This window comes from Meles meles, chromosome 10 (genome assembly GCF_922984935.1).
Source record: "Meles meles chromosome 10, mMelMel3.1 paternal haplotype, whole genome shotgun sequence".
NCBI classification, from domain to species: domain Eukaryota; kingdom Metazoa; phylum Chordata; class Mammalia; order Carnivora; family Mustelidae; genus Meles; species Meles meles.
Window position 1 is genome coordinate 28497832 of NC_060075.1, and position 27513 is coordinate 28525344.

A 27513-nucleotide genomic window follows, 5' to 3' on the forward strand; every position below is an offset into this window, starting at 1 on the left:
GATGATTAACATCCCTAGTAATCAAAGGATATTCAGATTAAAATGAGCTACCATTGGTCTTTCAGTTTGGCAAATTTGGAAAAATGAAACTTTAATAAGGGTATAGGAGAATGAGTACTTAACGTGCTTCTGGCTTAAGTTGTAAATTTTTGTAAACATTCTTCTCAGTTTCTGGAATAGCCTAGTGCTTATACCTTATACCTGGAAATTGAACTTCCAGGGTATATTTTAGAGAAATTCAAGCACAAGGAAACCCACACAGGAAGATCCATTGTGACATTGTCTGCAGCATTAAAGAAGTGAAAACAGCTCAAATATTTATCAGATGAGTGAATAAATATAAAACAGGACCTGTTTATATAGTAGAATACGATAAAATTGGTAAATCTCAAAGACAGTGATCAAAAAAATTGCAAAATGATTTGAATCGTGTAGTTCTATTTATATAGTTTTACAATATGTAGTATAGTTTTCTAAAAATACGTGCACATAAAGCTTACTAAAATAGCACATTCAGAATAGGGTTTATCTCTGGAACTCTGGATTATTGGTTTGAGGATGGCATATAAAGGACTTCTAAGTTACTAGATGGTATATAAAGGGCTTCTAATTTACTTTCCTTAAAAATAAACAACTATACTGGGTTGCATAGTGTTCCCCCAGATTCAGATTTTTTAGATCCTTGGAATTTCTTTATTTGGAAGTAGGATTGTTGTAGATGTACTTAAGGTGAGGGCATACTGGAGTAGAGTGTGCTCTTAATTTCTGTGGCAGAATAAAAATCATAATTTCTATTGTCAGAATAAAAAAGGGCTACGGAGAGGGACCACCCTGAGAAGATAAAGACGGGGCAGCCATGGAGTGAATCACTGAAGCTGGGTGATGAATACCTGAGTATTCTAAAATCCCTTTAATATTGCATCTTAAAAATACTTAACTCCCCATAATTTGATTGAATTTTCTATGATTAACCTTTTTGATGGAGTTGAAGGATAAGATAAACGTGTACATAATTGTCAATGAGCTGTGCTCCAAATATTACAGATGAAATCCTGCCTAATCCTTCTGGTAAAACCCGAACAGAACATTTCCTATAGTCCATTAAGATTTTAAATATTAAAGTGGGGGGACTAACTCAATGTCAGAAAAAGTTGCTCTTGACCAGTATCCAATATGGAAAATAATTATGTATCTGGACCTAGTTATAAAAACAAGTAATTGGGCTATGAGACATTCAGATGGACTTTGGGGTCAAATCCCAATTGATCTACTTATCTAGCTCTATGGTGTTTAATAGATTCCTTCTTGGCTTCAGTTTTCTTATTTATAGCATGGAGATTGTTAAGTAGTTTACTTAATTGTGTTGTGAGCAGTAAAATATGTAAAGCATTAATTACCAACATCCAGTAAAGCCTCAAATTGGAATTTGTGTTGTTCATGTATAAATTCATATATAGTGATTATAAATCACTATAATTCAACAAATTATAAAAGTACTATAGATGAATCCCTAGCTAGAAGAGTTTGTAAGAAAACTACACAAATAACCTTGAGTACTTTTTATTCCTATTTGTGCAGGGAAGTTTTGTCTAGTTTGCTCTCAATTTCTATCTCAAACTCAGTAGCCCATCCTGTGTATTTCTGAGACAAGAATGTAAAAACACCACAAATTTTGTGTGTCTCAGTCTTCATAGTTTTTAATGGGTCCTTTCTATAATTGTTTCACCTATGGCCCTACTTTTTGTTCGATTTTATTCCATGATTGATGAAAGGACAGTGTTAAGTTTTCCAAAGAACTTAAAAGGAAATCTTCCAGTATAGAAAATCAAATTAAAAATAAGACCACTAGAAATAATTCAGAAAGTTGTAGAGAGGATAGACAGTGTTAACTTTATATACTTGGAGGTAAAGAGACTGTCATTCACATATATTTTCAGGTTAACTCTTACTTTCCCTCTTTTTTAAAGTTTTCTTTTAATCACTGGGTGCTCATCACAACAATACCACCCACCCACCCCCACCTCCCCTTGGGTGGCCATCAGTTTGTTCTCTATAGTGAAGTCTGTTTCTTAGTTTGTCTCCCCCCTCCTTTTGCTCTTATGCTTTGTTTCTTAAATTATACATGAGTGAAATCAGATGGTTTTTCCCTGACTTATTTCACTTAGCATGGTACTCTTTGTCTCTATCCGTATCATTTCAAATAGCAAGATTTCATTCTTTTTTTATGGCTGAATAATATTCCTGTGTGTGTGTGTGTGTGTGTGTGTCCATGCACAAGTGCCCTTCATATATGCTACATCTTCATCAGTTGATGGACACTTCTGCTGCTTCTGTATCTTGGCTATTGTAAAAAGAAAAAAAAAATGCTATGAACAGGGGCGCATGTACCCCTTGGTAATAGTGTTCGTGTTTCCTTTGGGTAAATATCCAGTAATGTGACTGCTGATGAGTAGGGTAGTTCTGTTTTTAAGTTCATGAGGAACCTCCATATTGTTTTCTACAGTGGCTGTGCCAGTTCACATTCCTATAAACTGTGTAAGATTTTTTCTTTCCTCCACATCCTCTCCGACACCTGTTGTTTCTTGTGTTGATTTTAGCCATTCTGACAAGTTTAAAGTGATAAATTTGTAGTTTTAATTTGGATTTCCTTGATAAGTGACTACGAGCAACTTTTCATTGTTCTTAGGAGAAATGTCTATTCATGTCCTTTGCCCATTTTTTAATTTTGCTTTTGAGGTGTTGAGTTGTATAAGTTCTTTATATGTTTTCTATAATAACCCTTTATTGGATATGTCATTTAGAAATATGTTCTCCCACTTCTTAGGTGGCCTTATAGTTGTGTTTATTTCTTCTTTCACTGTGCAGAAGCTTCTTATTTTGATATAGTCCCAATGGTTTGTTTTTGCTTTGATTTCCCTTGCCTTGGGACACCTATCCAGAGTACAGTTGCTGTGGCTGATATCAGAGAAATTATTGCTTGTGCTCTTTTCTAGGATTTTTATGGTTTTAGGTTTCATCTATGTCTATAAGCTATTTTGAGTTTATTTTTGTGTATTGTGTAAGAAAGTGGTCCAATTTCATTTTTCTGCCTATAGCCATCCAATTTTCCCAACATTTGTTCAAGAGACTTGTCTTTTTCCTGTTGGATATTATTTCTTGCTTTGTTAAAGATTAATTGACCTTATAATTATGGGTTTATTTTTGGATTGTCTATTCTATTATTTGCCCATGGTATCTTTTTGTGCCAGTACCATACTGTTTTGATTTCTACAGCTTTGTAATATAACTTGAGGTCCAGAATTATGATGCCTCCAGCTTTGCTCTTTTTCAAGATTGCTTTGGTTGTTCAGGGTCTTTTGTGGTTCCATACAAATTTTAGGATTGTTTGTTCTAGCTCTGTGACAAATGTTGTTGGTATTTTGATAGGGATTGTGTTAAATGTGTAGAATGCTTTGGGTAGTATAGCTATTAACAATATGTGTTCTTCCAATCCATGGGCATGGAATGTCTTCCCATTTCTTTATATCATGTTCAGTTTCTTTAATCGGTGTTTTTATAGTTTTCAGAGTCTTCCATCTCTTTATTTAGGCTTATTCCTAGGTATTATTTTAGGTGCAATTATAAATGGGATTGTTTTCTTAATTTGCTGCTTCATTATTGGTGTAGAGAAATGGAACAGATTTCTGTAAATTGATTTTGTACTCTGCAATCTCACTGAATTTGCTTATCATTGGTTCCAGCAGTTTTTTGGTGGAGTCCTCTGAGTTTTCTGTAGATAGTATCATGTCATCTGCAAATAGTGAAAATTGGACCTCATCTTTGCTGATTTGGATGCCTTTTATTTCTTGTCTAATTGCTATGGCTAGGACTTCCAGTACTATGTTGACTAAATGTGAGAGGGACGGGCACCTGGCAGGCTCAGTCATCAGAGCATGTGACTCTTGATCTCAAGACTGTAAGTTTGAGCCCCACACTAGGTGTGAAGATAACAAGAAAAATCTTAAAAACAAAAGCCTACAAACAAGAAATGGTGGTGAGAATGGACATTCTTTTCTTGTTCCTGATCTTAGGGAACATTGAGGATTATAGCTCTGGATTTTTGATTTATTACATTGTGGAATGTTCCTTCCGACGTTGTGAGGGTTTTTATCATGAATGGATCTTGTACTTTGTCAAATCCTTTCTCTGTGTCTATTGAAATATCATACAGTTTTTATCATTTGTTATCGATGTGTTACATTGATTTTCTTGCAATCAAAGAATAAATCTCACTTGATCATGGTGAATATTTTTTTTAAGGTATTGTTGGATTCAGTTTGGTAATATTTTGTTGAAAATTTCGTATCTATGTTCCTCAGACATACTACGGTTTAGTTCTCCTTTCTTGGTGTCCTTATCTAATTTTGGTATTATGGTAATGCCTCATAGAATGAAGCTGGAAATTTCCCTTTTCTATTTTTTGGAATAGTTTGAGAAGGAAAGGTATTAACCATTCTTTAAATGCTTAATGGAATTAGCCTTAGTGGGTCCTGGACTTCTGTTTGTTTTGATTTAATTTCTTTGCTTGCAATTGGTCTTTTAAAATATTTGATTTCTTCTTGTTTCAGTTTTGGTAAGTTATGTTTCTAGAGATCTATCCATTTCTTTTAGATTGTTTAATTTGTTGGCATGTAGTCATAATAACATTTGTATGTGATATTATTTCTCTTTCATTTGTGATTTTATTTGGGTTCTTTGTCTTTTTTTTTTTTTTTTTTAATAAATCTGGCTAGAGGGTTTATCAGTTGATTCCCCACCACCACCACCAAGAACAAGCTCCTGGTTTCATTGATCTCTATTTTTTCCCCCCATTTGTGCTCCAAACTATCTTTTCCTTCCTTATGCTGGTTTTAAGCTTTGTTTGTTCTTTTTCTAGTTCCTTTAGGTATAAGGTTAGCTGGTTTGTTTGAGATTTTTCTTTTTGACATAGGCCTGTATTGGTATAAACTTGCCTTTTAGAACTGCTTTTGCTGCATTCCAAAGGGCTAATTTTATTTTAATTTCAAGTTAGTTAACATACAGTGTAGTACTGTTTCAGGAGAAACCTTGTGTGTGTGTGTGTGCCCCCGCTCTGAGGTGGTTTATTAGTACCCACACTGGGGAGCCCTGGCCTGAGGGTGTCCAGACAGGGAAGCCAAGCCTGGCTTTATCATTTTATACTTTATCACTGGATAAAGTATTCTTGAGTGCACATTTTTTCCATTTTGCACATTGAATATATGATGCCACTCTTTTCTGGCCTGTCAAGTTTCTGTGGACAGGTCTGTTGCTAGCCTTATGAGTATACTCTTGTAGGTTAAGGACCTGTCCCTAGCTGCTTTCAGAATTCTCTTTGTATTTTGCAAGTTTGACTATGATATGTCTTCATGTTGACCAGTTTTGTTGATTTTTGAGGGGATTTTCTTTGCCTCTTGGACTCAAATGCCTGTTTCCTTGCCCAGATTTGGGAAGTTCTCAGCTATAATTTACTCTAGTTTACCTTCTACCCATTTCCCCCCCATGCTGTTCCTCTTCTTGGACTCCTATGATGCAGATATTATTGTGTTTTGTGGGATCCCTCAGTTCCCTAAGTCTATATTTGTGATCTGATAGTTTTCTTTTCAGCTTTATTTTCTGTAATTTTAACTTATATATCACTTATTTGATCCTCTTCTTCCATCCTTGTTGTGATAACATTAGTCAGTTTTGCATCCCAGTTATAGCATTTTTTATTTTCGCCTGACTAGATTTTAGGTCTTTTATCTCTGCAGCCAGTATTTCCTTGGTGTCTTTGAGGCTTCTTTCAAGCCCAGCCAGTATTCTTACGACTTTCGTTTTTATCTTGTTCAGATACATTGCTTATATCTATTTTGAGAAAAAATCCTGGTTGTGATTTCTTCTTGATCTTCCTTTTGTGGAGAATTCTTCTGTCTTGTCATTATGTTTCTTGCTCAGGAAAGTAATAGTATATTAAGAAGGGGTCATATACTGTGCAGAGCCTGGTGCTTCAGGAAGTGTTTCTGGTGTACGCTGGGTACACTGTGTTGTGTTTTGTCATTCTTTCCTACATGTCAGTCCTCTAGAGAGTTCCTCCTTGCTTGCAGTGGGAATTGTTTGGAACTTTAACTAGGTGTGATTTGGTTTCTTTAAGATAAGCCTGATTTTAAAAAGAAGGGTGAATGGGATACTGGCTGGTTCAGTTGGTTAAACATCTGCCTTTGCTTAGGTCATGATCTTGGGGTCCTGGGATTGAGCCCTGTGTCTGGCTCCCTGGTTCAGTGGGGTTTGGGGGACAGTCTGCTTCTCCCTCTCTCTCTGCCCCTCCCCCTGCTCATGTGTACATACTCACTTTCAAATAAGATCTTTAAAGGAAAAAAAAAAATGTGGGGGACACCTAGTCCAAGAAAAAAGAACCAAAAAAAAAAAACAAACAAACAAAAAAACAAAATCCTGATTCCAAAGAAAAAGAAGGAAAAAAGAAAAAGGCTTATCTAAAAAAACAAGAAAGGGAAACAAACCAACAAATGAACATAAAACAAGACATGTAATTCCAAAGAAAAAAAATTTTTGAAAAAAGCATAAAACTTAAAGGAAGAGGAAAGCCTGACCCTATTTCTGCCAGAACTGACGCTGATACTTTGGAGCACTCTATGATCCGTAGACTTGGTACATGTTGGGGACCTGTGTTGGACTGCTGGGGGAAAGGCCTGCCGCACTGGCTCACAATCAGACCTGTTCTTTATTCCCCTGTCAGGGGGTGCAACGGGGGAGGGGATGGAGCTACAGGGTTTGATATAACTGATTTTAGCCTGGAGGCACTGTGTTTGTCTCTGAAGTCTGACTGTGATGGTGGGCAGGGGAGTGAAAGATGATGTCACTTTGCCTTCTCGTCCTGGGAAGGGGGAACTCCTGACCACTGCTGTTCAGGAGGCCTTCACAGAAAAGCAAAGTTTCCCCTCTTGTGTCTCAGGCTTTCATCAGATTCCTGCCTTCAACTTGTCTGTGCTGAGCCATCAGCTTGCCTGGCTCCGCAGCCACAGTTCTATTTTTTTATCTCTGGCCAGCAGCTGAAATTCAAAATTCCAGGCCCACCACAGGGCCTTATACTGGGCTTGATCTCACAACCCCAAGATCATGACCTGAGTGGAATTCAGAAGTTGGACCCTTAACCAACTGGCCACCCATGTGCCCCTCAAACTCCAAATCTTAAAGGACTCAGTTAGGTGTGGATCCATGCCCCTCCCTTGGAGGAGAGCCTCACAGAGCTGTTCCTGGTGCCCTTCTGTCTGAGAAAAGCAGTTGCCTGCCTGCATGAGTGCCTGAAGTCTATAAGGAAGCACAGCAAAAACTGCAACCATGTTATCTGCCCTCTGCATGTCTCTGTCTCCTACTGTTGAGCCACTGCTCCATGGTGCCCAGAAGGCCTATTGTCCTTTGAGAAGGAAAATATCCTCTTCCAATGTAGTCCAGGAAAGTGGACCGGTGTGAACCAGGGAATCTGCACACCCACACACTGAGGCATCTTACCTGAGCCCTATGCACTGCTCTCCTTGACTTCTTTCCACAGAAGGGGCTCCCTTCCCTTCACAGAACTGTGGCTTTTCTCTTCCCTAATTCATGTCTCCAGCACTCATATTGGCCATGTTCTCTCCTTACTTGTGCCAATTGTTTTTTTAGTCCTCTGATCATTTTCCTAGTAGTTCAGAATGATTTGATGCTTATCTATCTGGGTTCAAGGGATGAGGCAAACTCAGGGTCTCCCTACTACTTCTTTTTTTTTTTTTCTCCCTACTACTTCTACCATCTTATTTCCTCCAGCAATATATGTCTGTATCCCAAAGGTTTGGGGCCATTGTTTTCATTTGTTTCCTTGTACTTTCAAATTTTACTTCCTGGTTGCCCCATTCATTATTTAGTAGTAACCCTCTTTTTTTTGGGTGGGGTGGTCTTTCTGGATTTTTTTCTTGTGTATTACTCCTAGTTTCATAGCCATTGTGGTCAGAAAAGATGCATGCTATCTCCTGGATCTTTTTCAGTTTGTTGAGACTTGTTTTGTGACCTAATATGTGGTCTGTTCTGGAGAATGTTCCATGTGCACTTGAAAAAAAAAATTGTATTCTGTTGTTTTAGGATGGAATGTTCTGAATATATCTGTTAAATCCATCTGGTTCAGTGTGTCATTCAAAGTCAGTTTTCCCTTGATTTTTCTGTTTTCATGATCTGTCTGTTGATGTGTTAAAGTTCCCTATTACTATATTATTAGTGGTTAGTTCTTTTATGTTATTAACTCTTTTAACTATTTTAGTGCTCCCATGTTGGGTGCATGAATATTTATAACTGTTATATCTTCTTGTTGGATTGTCCTTTATTATATAGTGTCCTTCTTTGTCTCTTGTTACAGTCTTTGTTTTAAAGTCTGTTTTGTTTGGTTTAAGAATTGCTATTCCAGCTTCCTTTTGGCATCCATTTGCATGATAAATGCTTCTCCATCCTCTCACTTTTTTTAAAGATTTTATTTTAGAGAGAACATAAGTGAGAGGGGGGGGACAGAAGGAAAAGGAGAATCAAACTTCCTGCTGAGCAGAGAGCCAAACACAGGGCTTGATCCCAGGACGCTGGGATTAAGGGAGCCACCGAGGCTTCCCTCCATCCCCTCATTTCCATTCTGTAGGTGTCTTTAGGTCTGAAATGAGTCTCTTGTAGGCAGCATATAGATAGTCCTATTTTTTATCCATTCCATCACCCTGTGTCATCTTGATTAGAGCTTTTAGTCAATTGACGTTCAAAGTAATTATTGATATATGTGTATGTGTATATATATAGAGAGAGAGAGCCATTTTATTACCTTTTCTCTTTCATTTTTTGCTGTTTGTTTGGTTTTTTTTTTTAAGGTTTATTTGACAGAGATCATGAGTAGGCAGAGAGGCAGGCAGAGAGAGAGGAGGAAGCAGGGACCCTGCTGAGCAGAGAGCCCAATAAATGCGGGGCTCAATCCCGCTACCATTCGCACACAGAGACATTGCCCTCTTTAGCAGCATTGCCTTCTCACAGCAGTGGAAATCCAGGTAGTTCTACCAGCAGTTCCTGGTCTGGTTGTGGTTGGGGAAGTGGCTGTCGAAAGGGGCAGTCTGGTAGTTCTTGCCTTTGGTCTTGATGTCTTCTGCCATGGTGCTGACTCTAAAACACACCACAGCAGCACCTCATAGCTCAATGTGACCCTTAGCAGAGATGCCAGAGTCAGACCGGAAGCGGCTAAGTTGATGGTTGTTTAAGTTTGAACCTGTTCTTTTCTCCTCACATTTTAGGTATGCAGAAATACTAATTTTTACTGCTTTTGTTTTCTACCTTTACACTGTCACTTGGTCTCTCTTTCCCTCAGAGACCCCTTTAATATTTCTTGTAGAGCTGCTTTAGTGGGCATGAACTCCTTTAGTTTTTGTTTATCTGGGAAACTATTTATCTTTCTTGTTCTGAATGATAATCTTGCTGGTTAATACTCTAGAATTCTTGGCTTCAGGTTTTTCCCATTCAGTACTTTGAATATGTCCTCCCATTCCTGTCTAGCTTGGAACTTTCCGCTGAAAAATCTGCTGATAACCTTATGGGGTTTCCTTTGTATATGATGGGTGATCTTTGGTCTTGCTGCTTTTGGTGTTTTTTTCCTGTATCACTAAATTTTGCCATATTTAATTACAATACATCTTGGTGTGGATCTGCTTTTGTTAATTTTGTTGGGGGTCTCTGTGCCTCCTGGATCTAGATATCTGTTTCCTTCCCCAGATTAGGGAATTTTGCAGCTATTATTTCTTTAAACAGATTCCCTGTTCCCTTTTCTCTGTCCTTTTTTTGGGTTCTCCTATAGTAGGAATGTTACTACATTTGATTGAATCACTGAGTTCCTTAACTCTATCCTCATTTTGTGTAATTCCATTTCTCTTTCTTTAAGCTTTCTTTAACATTTCTCTTCATTAATTACTCTGTCTTCTAGGTTATTAATTTGTTCCTCGGCTTCTTCCAGCCTGCTGTTTGTTCCATCAAATGTGTTTCTCATTTTGTGTTTTGAGCCCTTTATCTCTGCTGTGTTATTCTTTATCTCTGCGTTAAGGGTTTCGCTAATGTCTTCCACTCTTTTCACAAGTCCAGTTAGTATCCTTATGATCATTGCTTTAAATTCTCCATCAGGCATGTTACTTATATCTGTTTCACTTAGGTCTCCTGCCGTGGCCTTGTTCTTTCTTTCATTTGGGATGTGTCCCTGTCTTATTTTATCTAAGTCTGTGCTGTGTCTCTGTGTTAGGAAAGTCATTTGCTTCTCCTGTTCTTGAGAGTAAAGGCCTTACGAAGAAGAGGTCCTGTAATGCCCTGCAGTTCAGTGTCCTGTCTTCCCTAGGGCCTGGCACTTCGGTGGTTGTCTTCAATGTGTGCTGCGTGCACTCTGCTGTCGTGTCCCGACTGCTTTTTCCTTCAGGTCGGTCTTGGGCAGAGGCTGTCTGTGTTGTGGGCAGTGTTTGTTCCCTGGTCTGAATGTGGCAAGTTTTAACTAGGTATGCTCTGATCTGCTTGTGAAATGAGATCTTTCTCTGCTGCCACCAGAACAGAGGACTTGCAGGACTTGGAAAAACTCCTGGGGTGGGAGTTTCAGTGTAGGTAGGGGGTTTGAGCCAGTCTTCTGAGAGAGGAGGGTCCTGCCAGGGCCAAGACTGAAAGTGTGACAGGAAGGGTAGTTCCACCAGAGTGTGGGGGTTAGGGCTTGGCATAAGCAATTCAGTAGTCAGTGTGGGTGCTGGCTGGTTCCTGCTGGTGGCCCTGAGTGGTGTTGAAGGGTGGGGAAGGAAATGGTCCCTGCTGGTTCCTTTGTTCCTGGCGTGGGGCGGAGGGGTCTCTCCCTTCATGTTTCCTCTCTGGGACATCCTCTGAGATGAGCAACTAAACTCCCCCACTGTATGACCCAGGTGTTCTTCAGGTTGGCATTTCCACCTCCTATGCCTGTGGGCTGTTTACCCTTCCTTCTTGCAAATAGCAGTTTCAATATCCTCTGAGTTCTCCCAGAGCCAAGTGTGCTGACTTTTAAAACTCCAGGTTTTTAGCCCTGCTGGTTGCAAGACCTCAAGAAATTTGGGCCCTGTCACTTTCCAAGCCAGTTGCCATAGAGGTTCATTTTCCCCCGTGTATTCCACTCTGTGCTTAGTCTGTCCCTCACCCTTCCTGTAACCACAGCTCTCTCCCTATTACAGTGTCCATAATCTTTTTCTCCCAATCGGCATCTCTGCACTTCCCACTTTCCTTGATGTAGCTTCTTCTGTCTTTAGTGGGTAGAAGTTGTCCTGCCAGTAATCAGATTGATTTCTGGGGTATTTACTATGATTTCATAGTTACCTAGTTATATTCCTAAGACAAGACAAGCCTAGGGTCATCCTGCTCTGTTGCCATCTTTCCACTGTCTGCTTTCCTTCTTGATGTATATGGAATGTCAATCATTTGGTTTTCCCACCTGCATAGTTTTAATACCATCACAATAAAGTACAGTGGAGCATAAATAATTCAACTCTATATCTTGTATAGGATGAATTTTTTATGTGGATTTTATAAACCCTTTGTTTCCTTAAATCTCAAATTAAGTTTTGATTCATTGGTGACCTGAACGTTCTTGGGATTTGATATGGGTTAGTAATGTAACAATTGATAAAATAAGATACCTTTTCATCATACTGAACAATACCATGCCAGGAGAAGGTATCAAAAGGTTTGCTACTCTATTTTGTTTTTATGGGAGGTTTCTGGGTATGAGGGAAGAAAAAAAGACATTTTGTTTGAAGTTCATCATGTACACTAGGACAATAATAATCAAAATAAGCAAATTCTATTTTCTTGCCCCCTTTGTGAATCCCAAAATATTTAGTCTAATAGGCAGTCATATTAGCTGTGTAGTTGGAGGTGGTAAGAGGCATTTATGTAGTCTTTAAGAGTGAGTGTTATATGTGGAAAAGTGATACCAGATGGTCTGTGTCAATATAGAGACTTTCTTAGAATTCTAGGATTTTAATCAGAAAGTTTCTAGGGATTAGAGGATTTGACTGCATTTTGGCTGGTGATATAATAGAGGGCCTTCTGGGTTGCTGAGAAAGTTGATTTCATTTAGAACTGAACCATGAGAGACTATGGACTCTGAAAAACAACCTGAGGGTTTTGAAGGGGCGGGGGTGGGAGGTTGGGGAAGCAGGTGGTGGGTAATAGAGAGGGCACGTATTGCATGGGAGCACGGGTGTGGTGCAAAAAACAATGAATACTGTTGTGCCGAAAATAAACAAACAAAAAAGAACTTTGTGTTTTCAGTATTACTGCTGATACGATTTAGGGCTTTGAGGTGCTGAAATATTACAAAATTAATCTCATATAGTTTTCTTATAACCGTCTGAGGTATGACTGAGATATATAGATATGTTGATATACAGCCTAAAGGATTTTTAATTCAGTAGAGTCTACTCAACTGTTGTAGAGTACTGTTGTTACTTTATGGCTGTATATTATTCCATTTTTCAAATACAGACATGTGGATGGAATTCTTTTGGAGAGAAAATGATCCTGTGGTACTAAATAAGGATTTTCTGGGGCGCCTGGGTGGCTCAGTGGGTTAAGCCGCTGCCTTCAGCGCAGGTCATGATCTCAGGGTCCTGGGATCGAGTCCCGCATCGGGCTCTCTGCTCGGCAGGGAGCCTGCTTCCCTTTCTCTCTCTCTGCCTGCCTCTCTGTCTACTTGTGATCTCTCTTTCTGTCAAATAAATAAATAAATAAGGATTTTCTGGACAACTGTTATCAAGGTCATTCTTAGTGGAGGAAAGACTTGTCAAATCATCACCTGTTTATATATATGTATATTTTTTTAATGGGTGGCTTCACAAAGCAGAGGTTGCCATAGCGGCTGGCGTGTCTTAATACTTTGAAGAATAAATGCTTGAAAAGTCAAACATTTGACAGAGACTGAGTACTAGCATAGCAGCAAGGAGGGGAAGAAACGGGTATTACAAAAATAAGTGAACACTTCCTCACAAGACATTTTAAATCAAGCTGAAGTATGAACGGACACAGGCCTCTAACTACGTGCACTATGTGGCAAGATTGACTGTCAAATAGATGCAAAAACAGTGTGTCATAGGAGCAGGTGCTTTCGTCTGGGGAGATTGCAAAGAGAAGCCTGAGATGAGTCATGAAGTTCGAGAAGAACTTTGTTTGGTGGAAAATGGAGGGGAATAGGCTGTAGAGAATTGGGAAGGGGAAGGAGGGCCCAGTTAGGGAGCCCCTGCCACGCCAGCAGTGTACTTGGTGATTTACCAATAATGTGGACGTGGTCATCTGATGCTCCTCCAAGGTGCTGGGAGGCCAACGGTACTTCTCCAACCTTACAAATGAGAAAACGGAGGCTCAGTGTGGCTCCCCTCACTCAGCTAGCATGTGGTCAGGACGGTTTCCTAGCAGGTCTGTCACGCAGCTGGGGGCTTCAGCACAGTTGCTGTGGGTATGATGACTCCACTCTCCTGTTTTTGATTGTCTGCTGCCTCCCAGGAGGAATTCAGTTACCTCATAAGTGAGGAAAGGTTTTGTGACCTGGAAAAATACAACCAATCTAAGTGGGAAAATCTTCTTAATCACCTCTGCCTTGCTATTTCTGACTGCTAAGAGCTTACTCAGAGTTAACTGTGCTCAGTGCGACTGGTCTTGGGAAAAACGTAGAAACCTTCGATGACTGACTTTGGCTTAGGAAGGTCTACAAACTACTTTAGGGTTTAGAACAACTTTAAAAAGGCAGAGCCTCAAAAGCAGCCTTTCATATACATTTGGTCTTCATTGTTGACTTTTTTTTTTTGTTGACTTTTTGTTTACAGGAGCAAAATAGTCTATTAAGACAACAGGACAAGTTTTGGTGGTTATTCAGAAGATTCTGCTTTGGTATCGTTCCCCCCCCCCCCCCTTTATTGAGTATATTGGCTATTCTCCAGCCTTTCAAGCAAAAATCCAGTCTAAATGATTAAGTTAATATTAAGATGTCTTTCGTCCTGGGATCAAAATAAGATGACCATACCATCATATATTTTCCTCAATCTTGTGTTTACTTAAGGAGCTTCATCTCCTCCCTCTGTCCTTCTAAATGCAAAGGTTACAGTGTAAAGGTTTTCCCCAATTACTTCTCAGATTTGGTTAGTAATGTGTTCCTTCTCTGTTGATTACTGTTCTATGTTCTAACTAGGTAGATTGAGAAGAAAAAATTGTCCTTCAGTTTAGTGTTAGTTATGTGAACCTTCAATTCTGAATGTAGAATGGAATATAATTAGTTTGGTTTACACCCATTACAGTTGAAAGGGATTTGGTCATATCCTAAATGCTCATTTATCTTTGTGTTCAAGTATGGCTTTAGGAAATCCAGTTTGGAGTATTAAGTCTTTGGAACAATTAAAGATTGAACTCATGATGCATATTTTAACTATGTTATGCTCTACAATTATCACCCTTATAAAGATAAAACTAAGTATTATTGCATGAGGAGTAGTATAGGTTAGGATATGGAGGATAATGACACTAACAATATATTCAGCCTTCACTGAAAATTTATGATGTGCTAGATATTGTGGTAGAGGATGAGTACTGATATAAAAGATTGAGTCCCAGCCCTCAAGGAGATTAATAGATAATTTTGTAGAGGAGCTGTATCAACTGCTACATAATAAACCACCCCAAAACTATATCAGAGCGATTTTTTTCATAAACTAAAAAATGAGAGCCAGTATCTGTTACTGCTCAGAAGTCTAGGATTGACTAGGTGAGTCTTCAGGTCTTGCCTAGACTCAGTCTTTATGATCACACAGACATCTTTACTTGTGTTGGGCTCTTGCACATGTTGGCCCATTTGTAGATTGATCTAGGGTAGTCTCAGTGAGGATACCTAGGCTCTCCTCCCAAGTAATTTCTTCTCATCTGTTAGGCTAGTCTTCTTTACTTGAGGGTGTTGGCATTCTAGAAGATAGGGAATGGGGAAGAGTATAAGGCCTCCTGATGCTTAGGCTCAGAACTGACACATCAGGACTTCTGTCCTAGTCTGTTTACCTGTGTAAGTCACCAGTCCCTCCAGATTCTATATACCCCTATACCCAGATTCTATACCTATACCAAGGGGTATAGAAATAAATCCCACCTCCTGATGGAAGGACCTGCAAGTGGTGTCACTAGAGGGAGGGAGGTAATTGGTGTCATTTGCAATCAGCTTTCCTACTATAGAGACAGATAGTTTTGCACAAGGGATAAAGCCTGTGTAAGGTCTTATATAGTGACTGCTGCAATAGTTCTGGAAACCATAAGCTGTTTGAATTGAGAAAGCATAAATTTCAGGACTGGTAATAGTAGAAAATGAGGCTGGACCTGAGGAAAGGACCAAGCTGGAGAGGCTTAGATTCCATTCTTAGACGTTATCCTGTGGTTAGAGCAAGCCATCTAAGATTTTCAGCAAACGTGAATGCCATTGTAAACTTCATTACTTTTTGTCTATAGGTTGCTCTGGCAACAGAATGAATCCAAGGTAAGCAAAACAGTGATGGGAGATAAGATGCTATTGCAGAACTGTACACTGTGGGAATGATTTTGAAGGCTAAACTAAAGCAGTGGGAAAGTACTCATTCAAGTGTGGTGACCCTGACCAATGTTAATCATTCTTTCAAACAAGCTCTTTTGAGCCAGTGCTCTTAAGTGTTTGAGAAATGTGAGTATTCCCCTGGCTTCTTGGAGCTTTGGAGCTCTTACCCAACCAAGCTTCTTCATGCATCTGACTGTTGGGCATGCGGTAAATGGAAAGGAATTGTAATCCTGGCTCACATTAGTGAAGAAATCGTGGTTAGTGATGTGGTGATTTAAAATGTGTGTGCTTTGGCTGTTTTTGTTTTTTTCTAATATTCATAATTATCAGAGCTTTAATGATACTGAAAGTCATTATGTTGGTTAATAATAAAGAATAATGAAGAGCCTGAGTAAGTTTTGTTGTTTTCATACATCTGGACCTGCCCTAGTACATGATATGTGAATTTCAAGGTAATTCAGAAACTTATGTTATTCTAAAACTTCACTGTATTTCACTTTAACATACTCAGAACTCTTCTCTGGGTTGAGAACTATCAAGAGGAGAAGGTCCATTTGTATGTTAATCTTTTCTTGCATATGTCTGAGAATATGTAAGAGTAGTGATTAACTTATGGGAGAAATTGAGAAAATACATTGTTTATGAGAACTTACCGTTTACAATAAAATATAATAAAATGTTAAGCTAAGACTGTTTTTTTTTTAAAGATTTTATTTATTTATTTGACAGAGATCACAAGCAGGCAGAGAGAGAGAGAGAGAGAGAGAGGAAGAAGCGGGCTCCCTGCTAAGCAGAGAGCCTGATGCAGGGCTTGATCCCAGGACTCTGGGAACATGACCTGAACTGAAGGCAGAGGCTTAAACCCACTGAGCCACCCAGGCACCCCTAAGATTGTTTTATTTTTAAATATCTTTTAAGATAACTACTTTCAGAAAATATCAGCCTTATTTTCTTTTTGGTGATTCTCCATGAACTACTTTGGGTCAGTAATCTTTTCCTGCCAAATCCCATTATGCTACATTTAATTACTTGCAGAAAACCTACATAGTTTTCTAGCTTAAATGAACATCCAGTGTGTTTTGTGGATTCCTGGAGATCTCTAATATCATAGCCCGGGGTACCATGACTTGTGAAATAATTCATTGAACAATGTTTTTTCAATATTCCCTGTATCTTTAAGATACTTTGGAGCGATGCTATGTGAATATATTTGGCTATTTCTCTCATCAGAGTAGAGATTTCTGGAAGTTTGAACATTCTTAACAAAAGTTGATGAAGATTAGAGGGATAGAGAAGAGGTCACCTGCTTTACACACCCACAACTTAATGAAAATTATAACCCTCCTTGAAATTTTAGTTGGAACCTGGAAGTTAAGATACACACATGCGCATTCCGAATTTGTGTGTAACTCCTTTCTCTTGCCTAGATAATGACCTCCTTAATATAAGAGCCGTGTTGTGTTCCTTGTAATATAGGCTCTGGCTTCTGTCAGTACAGAGTATAGAGTATGCATTACATGTTTGTTATGGTTCATGATAATTTAAGTGTTATTCCTGGGGTAAAACTAAGGAATTTAGAGCCTGTAGCTTTTTGTTTCCCTACTCACATTCCAGTTTATACCTTTTTCCCTTAGTGGCAGAGTACCAATGAGGTTTGCAGTCCCCCTTACCACGTGCTCTGCTAGGGGACAGGTCCTTCCCAGCAAGGTAAACCACGATTAACTTGAGTTTCTACTACAATTTCCAGGGGTTCCATTAGGCATGGGTTTGTGAAGCATTGCTAGCCAGAGTGACATCAAGTTTTTTAGAGATGTGCAGAAGGAAAGTCTCTTTGTGCTTCTAGAGGGTCTCCCATTCTGCCTGTTGATATGTGGAACAAGAGGAGCTGCCTTTGGGGATCATGATGTGAGCCTACGTAAGATGAAAAGCAGTGTACATAGGTAGAATGACAAGATGGAAGGAGAGGGGAGTTTGAACCCCTGGATCAGCAGACCATAGAAGTGTAAGTCAGTTCTCTTTAATCGTCCTGCAGAGTTCAGAGTGAAAACTTCTTTCACCTTGCTGTTAAAAAGAAAGAAAGTCTATAGATTGAATAAATGGTCTAAAAGGAACAGATTAGAATAGCATCAGTCATTCAGCCCACATGCCCTTCTGCTTCTTTTCTATTCAACTATCCCAGCCCCAGGATAGAAGACTCTGGGGTCTGGTCCTGATAAAATAGATGCAGTTTGTAATGAGGCTTCATGGACTAATAGGTTGCTTGTGCAGGTCTCCATTGTTTCTATTCCAAGCAAAATGGGAAATGGTGATAGGATGAGGGCATCACTTTTGATGTATTGTCAGTTATAAAAACTTAAGACTCCCTGATAAGAACTCGGATGTGGTTGTTTTTCATGGAGAAGTGAGTTTTGGGATGGTTCCTTCCTCCCAAGCCTGTTCCACTCATTTCTCAGTCTTGGTATTGACATTTAGGACCAGCTAATTAATTCACAGAACATCATATGCATTTGGGGATGTTTGAAAGTGTCCCTGGCCTCTACCTGTAGATGCCAATAGTACTGTTGCATTGTGACAGTCAAAAATATCTCCAGAAATAGCCAAGTGCCCCTCAGAAGGGAGCGTTGTCCCCCATTCGGAAACCACTGTGTTGAAGTTAAAGGATTGTTTCTTATGGTTGCATTTGTTCTAAGACTCAGGCAGAAGACTACCATTGCCTTAATCACTTCACTTTATGGTGAGAAAAATGTAATGAATTAGTAAATTTGCCAAATCTTCCCAAACATACAAAGAACCTTGAGATTTGAGATGTTTTGAGCCAAAATATATTTACTATTTAAACTCTTTACCCTTAAAAATTAGAATTGTTTTTTCTTACCAGCTTTACTGAAGCATAAATGACAAAAATTGTATATACTTAAGGTGTACAATGTGATATTTTGATATATGTATACATTTTGATAGAACAATTAAGCTAGTTAACATGTCAATCCCTTCACATAGTTACCGTTTGTGTAACAGATAAGGACACTTGAGATCTACTCTCTTAGCAAATTTTGAGCATACATTATTATTTCCTACAGTCACCATGCTGGACATTAGGTCTCTACAACTTAATGATTTGTTTTTTTAATAACCTCATTTGGAAGGAGGTAATTCCAGTGTTTTAAATTCTATTCCAGTGGTGTTTTTTCTCAAGTGTAGCTGACACACCATGTCACATTACTTTCAGGCGTACACATAATGTTTGGACAAGTTTATACGTGATGCTCTGCTCACAAGCATAGCTCCCATCTGTCACCGCACAATGCTGTTACAATACCATTGACTATATTCCTTATGCTGTGCTGTTTATTCCCATGACTTAGAGATGACTTGTTAAAATCCTACCCCCAAATGTTAAATAATCACAGGTGTAAACAGCCTCCAATGTGATGATGTACACCGTTGTCTTAGCCAGGCTTCACTTCGTTGATGTTAATAGAATGGGCCAGGGATCCACTTGGTTTGAAGCTGGGAAAAGTCTACATTTTATCTATCTTTACAACATGATGTGCGAAGAAAATGGTAGGAATGATCCAAGTTTGTTTCCAATTTAATTTTTAAAAACGAATATTAAATATTATGAGCAGGGGAGTACAATTAAATGTTTTTATCAAAATGAAAAATTCAACACGCCTCTGATTTCTTTGTCTCTTTGTCTGTGGTGGTGGTGGTGGTGTTGTATCCCCAGGATGTTAGAGCATGCCTAGGGGCATATGCGGTGTCCTCTATAAAGTGAATAACAAATGTTTGAGTGTTGCCAATTTATTGAAGCCTTGAAACAGACTTCAGGTGAAGACTTCAAATAGAAGCAAACCAGCATTAAAGGATCTTTAAAGCAGTAAAGATGCCATGGTTTGCAACAATAAAGGAATACAGTGATGGGTGACAGTTATGGTTGTCCTCTCTTCAATCTGCTATTACCCTTCCAGTTACCACATCTGTTAATTCAACCTTTGCAGTAACTCGAAGACTTGTCTGTGCCTCTGCTTCTCTACCGCGCTCTTTCAGGAGTCCAAGCCACTGTCTACTTAAGCTCATCTCACCTCTCTACCCTCCGACTCTAAATCACTTCCCACAGAGGGCAGCCAAAGTGCGTTTGATAATAAGTGAATGCTTTGAAATGCTTATAAGTGGCCTCCCCAGCTTGGAGCCCTCCAGCATGGTTCTCTTGTCCTTGGGACCTAATCCGAAGCCCTTGGTTGTAACATTTATGTCCCTGAACACTGACTGCTATTTGCTTTCCTCTCCCTTTAACTTTTGCACTCTCTCCTCTCATCTTGCGAAACACATATTGCTTCGGATCCTTCCACTTACTGTGTTCTTTGCTGTGCTCGGGTCTTGAAACTGGCATTTCCGCTTTCTGAAATAGTATTCTTTTCTTGGGTAATTCTGATAGGTTTTTCAAGTCATAGACTGAGTACCGCTTCCTTAGGGGAGCAATGCTTTGGACAGCTAATCAAAGTCTGGCTCCTTCTATATTATTCTTAATACTCCGGTTTTCCTCTCAGAACCATACTGTCTCAACTTTCAACTATACATCTGCTTGTGTTTAAATCTGCCCCTACCAGATAGTGAGCTCCAATAGGTGTGTGTGTGTTTGCTTCTCCACTGTATGAACCAGGCTTAGCATTCGCCTAACACACAGTGGGTTCTTAGTAACTATTTTAGTGAAAAGTTGAATTCCCCTTGCATGTTGGCCATGTGTCAGTCTTACAGCATGTTTATTGTCCTCATGTTGAATCTGAGATAAGCATTTAATGTTGGAAGAGAGTGGGAATGATTTGTTCCTACTGTCCATAGATTAGCATAGTGGGTAGCGTAGAACCATGCATGAGAACTGGTGACTGGCCAACCACGTACTCTAATACATAAATGATTTATACTTTGCTTAACAGAAAAACAATGAATATAAAGTATTTTTAGGCAGCTTTTCATTTAATCCAGAACTGGGGAAGAAACTCAAGGCTTAAAAATGATAAATTTCCCTGTTTATTGCTTTAGAGTTTATGCAAATTGTTATATCCCATGAGTCCTAGCTTAACTTTTTGGCCAATAGGATTTCAGCATGCAGGGCTCTAATATAAGCAACTGGATTGGCTTAACTACCTCTGATGTCACAATTTCCCCATTAGGAAGTCATAATTTTCTTGAAATCACATTGTAGTAATAACAGCTCTTGTTATTCTGTTTCATTATAAGAAACGTAATCTACCAAAAATAAAAATGCTGGAAGGAGCAGCATACCTTTGATCAACGCAGACCTTTTTCCATTGATGCGCTTTGATAGCTACTGCCAACCATTGGAGTTAGCTTTTTTGTTTTATAATTGACGTTTCATTTTTGTTGTCAGTTACTAGGCAAATGGAGGAATGAGCCTACTTCAAATTACTCCTTCAACTCATAGTTCTGTTTCATCCCAACTGTTGAGGCTTAGCGTCTTTCTACTACTTAGCCTTCCTGCCTCTAAAGGAAAAGCCATTTGGACGGCCCACCTGAATATAACCTTTCAGGTGGGAAATCGGATTATATCAGAATTAGGAGAGAGTGGAGTTTTCGGAAATCATTCTCCTTTGGAAAGGGTGTCTGGTGCGGTGGTACTTCCTGAAGGATGGAATCAGAATGCTTGTAATCCTATGACCAACTTCAGCAGGCCTGAACAGGCAGACTCTTGGTTGGCCCTCATCGAACGGGGAGGCTGTACTTTTACACATAAGATCAATGTAGCAGCAGAGAAGGGAGCAAATGGGGTGATCATCTATAACTACCCAGGTACGGGCAACAAAGTGTTTCCCATGTCTCACCAGGGAACAGAAAACATAGTCGCCGTGATGATAGGCAACTTGAAAGGCATGGAACTTTTGCACTTGATTCAGAAGGGAGTCTATGTGACGATCATCATCGAAGTGGGAAGAATGCACTTGCCATGGCTGAGCCATTATATCATGTCTCTGTTCACCTTCCTGGCTGCTACAGTTGCCTACCTTTTCTTGTACTGTGCGTGGAGACCTAGGGTGCCCAATTCTTCCACCAGGAGGCGAAGACAGATAAAAGCAGATGTGAAGAAAGCTATTGGTCAGCTTCAACTGCGCGTGCTCAAGGAGGGGGATAAGGAACTAGATCCAAATGAAGACAGTTGTGTTGTTTGCTTTGACATATACAAACCCCAAGATGTAGTACGTATTTTAACTTGCAAACATTTTTTCCATAAGGCATGCATTGACCCCTGGCTTTTAGCCCATAGGACATGCCCCATGTGCAAGTGTGATATTCTGAAAACTTAAACCTGGAGAAGCTTCTGAAGATGTAACCGAGTCTTTCCAAAGACTAAAATGAAATGAATTCTCTTGTAGCACTTTATGTAGAGAAAAAAAGCAACTTCATCTTCTCTACCTAAGTACTAATGAGGATGACATTTGTGTGTTTTAAAAATAAAACTCCATATCATGCCTAGCTATTTGAACTTGTTGTTTTTTCATTAGGTTGCCACTTTTTTGCCCTTATCCAAATAAGAATATTAGTATATGTTAAAAGCAAGTTAGTCTGCAAGCTAAAATGGTTGTGACATTGAGGCCACAGAGTTGTGATACTTGACAGTTTCTTTTTTATATTTTATTTCCATATTTTTGATATCTAATATTGCTGTTAAATAACTTTCATTATAGAGTTAGATCTTGATTTAATTCTTCGTGGTTAATTAATATCAGGAAATGGTTTTCAAAGGTACTGAGTAATGTGTTCTAAGTAATTATTTTAGATGATAACACCTCTGGTTATATAACTAAAATATTTGAAATCATTATAAGCCTCATTTAGGGCAGGATCACACCCAAAAAATCACTTTTGTTTGCCACAGCCCTTTAAATCCTAGTATAGTGAATTAGCTGTGGTAGCAGATTTCCTTTCTAGAAGTGACATTAGTAAATAATTGTTTTCTTAAAATACTGGCGGTATGTGGTGAGTGTGTCTCTGGCCATTTTGATATAGATCTAGAGTGGAACTAAAATTTTAATTAGCATTGCAAGTTCTATATTTTGCCGTATTTTGCTTCTCTTTTTGAGTAAATAAACGCAAACACCTATGTGTAACTAAGCGGCTGAAAGATTTGAGTTCTGATTTTGACAAATATTTTTGGGTGAAATGCTAAACCATTGATATCCAACTTGGATGGCACTTTGAGTCTACAAACTATGTACTATACACTTGGAAGAATGGGTTGTATGGAAATAAAATCAGATTAATGGCCTTTGGGAAAGAAAATGGACTGTGGTGAGCTATAGTTTACACGATAATGTTTTCTTTTTATGCTGTTTTGGTTAGGTCTATAGGACCTTTTCCTCCTCCTTTCCTGCCTCAAATTATTTTGATTCACATTTCATAAACAGAACTAGCTCCCTTAGTCCTGGTAAGACCCAACCAAAATGGTCTCTTAGTATCCTTTGTGTAAAGGTCAGACCTTTGTGTTCAAGGTCAAAGTTCTTGGTTTCCTGGCTAGTGGATAAGAACCACTGAGATAACCTGAAGAAAGTGTGTGGCAGCACCAGGGGTTGGCCACGTTCATTAGTTCACACGTTGTTTTGGTCTCGAGTCATTTTGTGCCATTGATGTAAGTGCAGCAAAAATAAAGGCAGAGCTGACAATGGGTGGGTGTGTGTGTAGAGGGTGGGTCTACCAGGGATGTTGATTTTGACAAAGGTTTTGTTCCGAGCATCTATAACCTTTAACACTGCTGGTGGTGGTGAACTCTAAATGGAGACCTTGACGTTCGTTTTTCTTTTTAAAATCAATAGCTGCCTTTTTGCTTAAAATGAATTATGCTAAACTAGACTGCTACATATAATTTTTTGCTTCTATTCTTCTTTCTTCCCTCAAAATACTGTTAGTAGCAGATGCCAAGATCTGCCGGGAAAAGAGATTAGTGTTCTTTACTGCTGTCATCCCTATGGAGAATCAGTGTAAGAGTGAAGAAGGGGAGCTGAAGAAATCTAACAGGATTTGGAGATCCAAATCCTCCTTTTAAAAATCAGAATCAAAACCAAAGTGAACCAACATACCTGAGCAAGCAATTATTAAATAAATTTAGTGTAATGGTTTATAGGCTGACTGGCACGGTGACTAAATGTGAGTCAAAAGTGGTAGAGTCCACTGCTTTTACCACGTAATTATTCATGGTACTAATTTCTAATTATTTAAGACTTGCCATTTTATTACATGTTTCCTTGATATATTGTCAAGAAAAATGGCAGTCCCGTGGCTTTCTTGCATATGCTTTCAAGTTTTGTATGTGTGCATGTTGTATGAATTTTATATTTAATTTTTTCGTTGAAAGTGCTATCTGTTAACAGGTAGCTCAAGGATTGAGTTGATCTTATAACCTAGAAATCACCCATAACAGTATTTGAACCATTCAGACCAGTACGCTTCTAGCAGGCTCAAAGCTCTTCTCTAATTGGCTGTGTTGCCTTTTATGTCATAATCACATTACCCAACTGTAAACAGCATCTGGAGTTACATTAGTGAGACTGCGATTTTTTTTTTTTCAATCTAAAGTGTTTCTCTTTCTCTCTCTAATAAAACATCTGAACCTCCTAAGACATCTTTAAGAATTTCTGACAAAAAACATGCTGGAAGACTGTGAAACTTGTTTTCACCCAGAAGATTTTTCTCATGTTGTTGTTCTCCATTGATTGTCAACAGATGTGGAAGCCACATCTTTCTGTTGGGTTGGCACTTCAGTCTCTAGGTGAGGAGAGAGATGAATCTGCTCAGGCTTGGCACTCATGGAAACAACCCTGCATCTTCCTGGCTTGTGAAACTCGGTATTCTTTGGCTTCTTTGTCAGAACTGTTGCAGAGCTAGTGCTGTTTGGACTGCTTACATGAACATATCCTTTCACGTTGGGAATCGCATGTTGTCGGAGTTGGGGGAAACCGGAGTCTTTGGAAGAAGCTCCACTTTGAAGAGAGTGGCAGGAGTTATCGTGCCACCAGAGGGGAAAACTCAAAATGCGTGTAATCCCACTACCAGTTTCAGAAGATCAAAGAGCTCCGAGACCTGGCTCGCACTCATTGAACGGGGAGGTTGTACCTTCACACAGAAAGTTAAGGTAGCCGTTGAGAAGGGAGCCAGTGGCGTGATCATCTACAACTTCCCCGGAACTGGTAATCAGGTTTTTCCCATGTCTCATCAGGCATTTGAAGACATCGTTGTGGTGATGATTGGTAACCTGAAGGGCATGGAGATTTTACACTTAATTCAGAAGGGAGTTCACGTCACAGCCATAGTAGAGGTGGGGAGAAAACACATCATCTGGATGAATCATTATTTTGTGTCTTTTGTGATCGTCACAACTGCTACTTTAGCATATTTCATCTTTTATCATATTTGGAGACTTTGGGTAGCAAGGATTCAGAACCGGAGATGGCAGCGGTTAACGACCGATCTCAAGAAAGCCTTTGGCCAGCTCCAGCTTCGGGTGCTGAAGGAGGGGGACGCGGAAATCAGTCCCAACGGAGATAGCTGCGTAGTTTGCTTCGAACTCTATAAGCCTAACGATACAGTTCGTATTCTCACTTGTAAACACTTCTTCCACAAGAATTGCATCGACCCCTGGATTCTGGCCCATGGGACATGTCCTATGTGCAAATGCGACATTCTTAAAGCTTTGGGCATTCAGGTGGATGTTGAAGATGGAACGGAATCTTTGCAAGTTCTCATGTCGAATGAATTGTCTGGTAACCTCCCTAGCGAAGAGGGGACAAACAACGAACTTCCTCCTGCGAGAGAGTCAGACAAAGTGACCCGTGGGGTGGAGGAGGAGGAGCCCGCTCCTCAAAATGACAGCCAGCCTCCTGCTGTAGCAGAAGACGTTCATCCTTCACCTTGACAGCATGGCCTTTGAGGAAGTGGATTAAACCTGTTTGTCAACTCAAGTCCTAATACTGACAAGCAGTTGGTTTGTTTAAAGTATAGTTTTTGTGTCCCTTTCTGTTATTTTGCTAACTTTCTCCATTCTCCGTCAAGCAGAAAAAAAGGCCTAGCAGGGTTTTTTTGTTTCCTTTTTTGCCTTGCTAAATGTTAACCTTTTGTCAGTGTCTGTCACTCCTGTGAGTACATATGTCTGTTTCTACATACAGGTGCATGTTAAAATCAAGGACAAACCTTCACCCCCTAAATGTTTGTACATATATTGGGCTCTATTTTGGTAAGAAAATTAATGTATTTGCATGTTCCTTATACAGAAACCACCAATTAAGTTTGGAAAAGAAAATTTACCTTTTATGTGCTAGGAAGAGTAATAGCTTTGAGACTATATATATAGTACAATATATTACTTTTGAAGTCATTGTGCTGCGTTTTTTCATTATTAGCATGAAAATTTTGCTGTATGGAATCTTATTCCTGTTACTCTTGACAAGCAGTTCTTTTCAAGCTATTAGTACCCTTTATGTGATTTGTTATATGCATAATGATAGCAATTTTAAAAGCAAAACATTAGCTCTTTTAAATAATTCCACATCCAGTGTTTCTTATAATTAATACATGTTTATAATGTGTAGAAAGATTTAAATGATAAATCCTCTGATGTTTCATTTTCCCATGGGTTCCAACATACTACCCAGTTTGTTTTGCCATTAAATATTCAAAATCTGCTGGGTTATTTTGGAGAGATAGGTATCACAATGTAGGTGTTATTATGACATCTTGGGATTGTGTCTGCTGTATTGTGTTTACTTGGGATTTGTTCACTGTATTCCCAGGATCTAGCACAGTCCTGGGCACTCATACTCTTGGAGTGAAGGAATGAGTACTTTACTCATAATGTAAATATATGTTAATATGAAAAATTGGGGCAGTTTATCCCCATCATACACAATAATGGGAAGTTAATTCTGAAAATTTTCACCCTAAATCATCTTGACAAAATGGAAAACTATTATATTTAGCTCAGAATCCATTATTTCAATTTAGCATGCATAATTTTATTTATTTTTTTATCACGTTAGTCACCATATAGTACATCATTAGTTTCTAATGTAGTGTTCCATGATTCATTATTTGCGTTTTAACACCCAATGCTCTGGAGCGTGCATAATTTTTTTAAAGATTTTATTTATTTATTTGACAGAGAGAAATCACAAGAGAGGCAGGCAGAGAGAGAGGAAGGGAAGCAGGCTCTCTGCTGAGCAGAGAGCCCGATGTGAGACTCGATCCTAGGACCCTGAGATCATGACCTGAGCTGAAGGTAGCGGCTTAACCCACTGAGCCACCCAGGCGCCCGAGCGTGCATAATTTTAACAAGGACCTTTTAACTCTCCTGAGCTGATAGTGAGGTTTTAGTTCTTGTGCAACACTAGAGAGAGAGCTATTAGGATTGATTTTTTTTTTTTAAAGATTTTATTTATTTGACAGAGATCCCAAGTAGGCAGAGAGGCAGGCAGAGAGAGAGAGGAAGGGAAGCAGGCTCCCTGCTGAGCAGAGAGCCCGATGCGGGGCTGGATTCCAGGACCTTGAGATCATGACCTGAGCCGAAGGCAGAGGCTTTAACCCACTGAGCCACCCAGGCACCCCAGGAGTGATTTCTTGAGTTTAAGGCTAACACTGGAATTCAGAGACAGGTGGATGGGCCATAGTTGGTTCTAAGTATAACACCAAGCAAGACCGAAAGAGGGAGAATCAATCTTCTAAGGCTGGGGAGAATCAGCACACAGCACAGTGCATCCAGGGTGACCAGGTCGGAGGGGGTGAAACCTGACTGGGTACACACAGGCTTTTTTATACCTAATCCTGGAGAGCTTGGACTAAGTTAATCAAAGGAGATGCCCTTTGAAAGAACC

The 27513-nt window shown here is 39.3% G+C and overlaps 3 protein-coding genes across 19 annotated transcripts in view; all 3 read left to right on the top strand.

Moving 5' to 3' along the window:
- CADPS2 (calcium dependent secretion activator 2) overlaps nucleotides 1-27513 on the top strand; it is a 519834-nt gene that overhangs the window by 145009 nt on the left and 347312 nt on the right. The window lies entirely within an intron of this gene.
- RNF148 (ring finger protein 148) lies at nucleotides 21046-21960 on the top strand. Its single transcript, XM_046019968.1, has one exon. It carries the CDS (start codon nucleotides 21049-21051, stop codon nucleotides 21958-21960), a length of 912 nt encoding a protein of 303 aa, XP_045875924.1. The 5' UTR covers nucleotides 21046-21048.
- RNF133 (ring finger protein 133) lies at nucleotides 24432-25562 on the top strand. The gene has a single exon (XM_046019967.1). The coding sequence runs from the start codon at nucleotides 24432-24434 to the stop codon at nucleotides 25560-25562; it is 1131 nt and encodes a 376-aa protein (XP_045875923.1).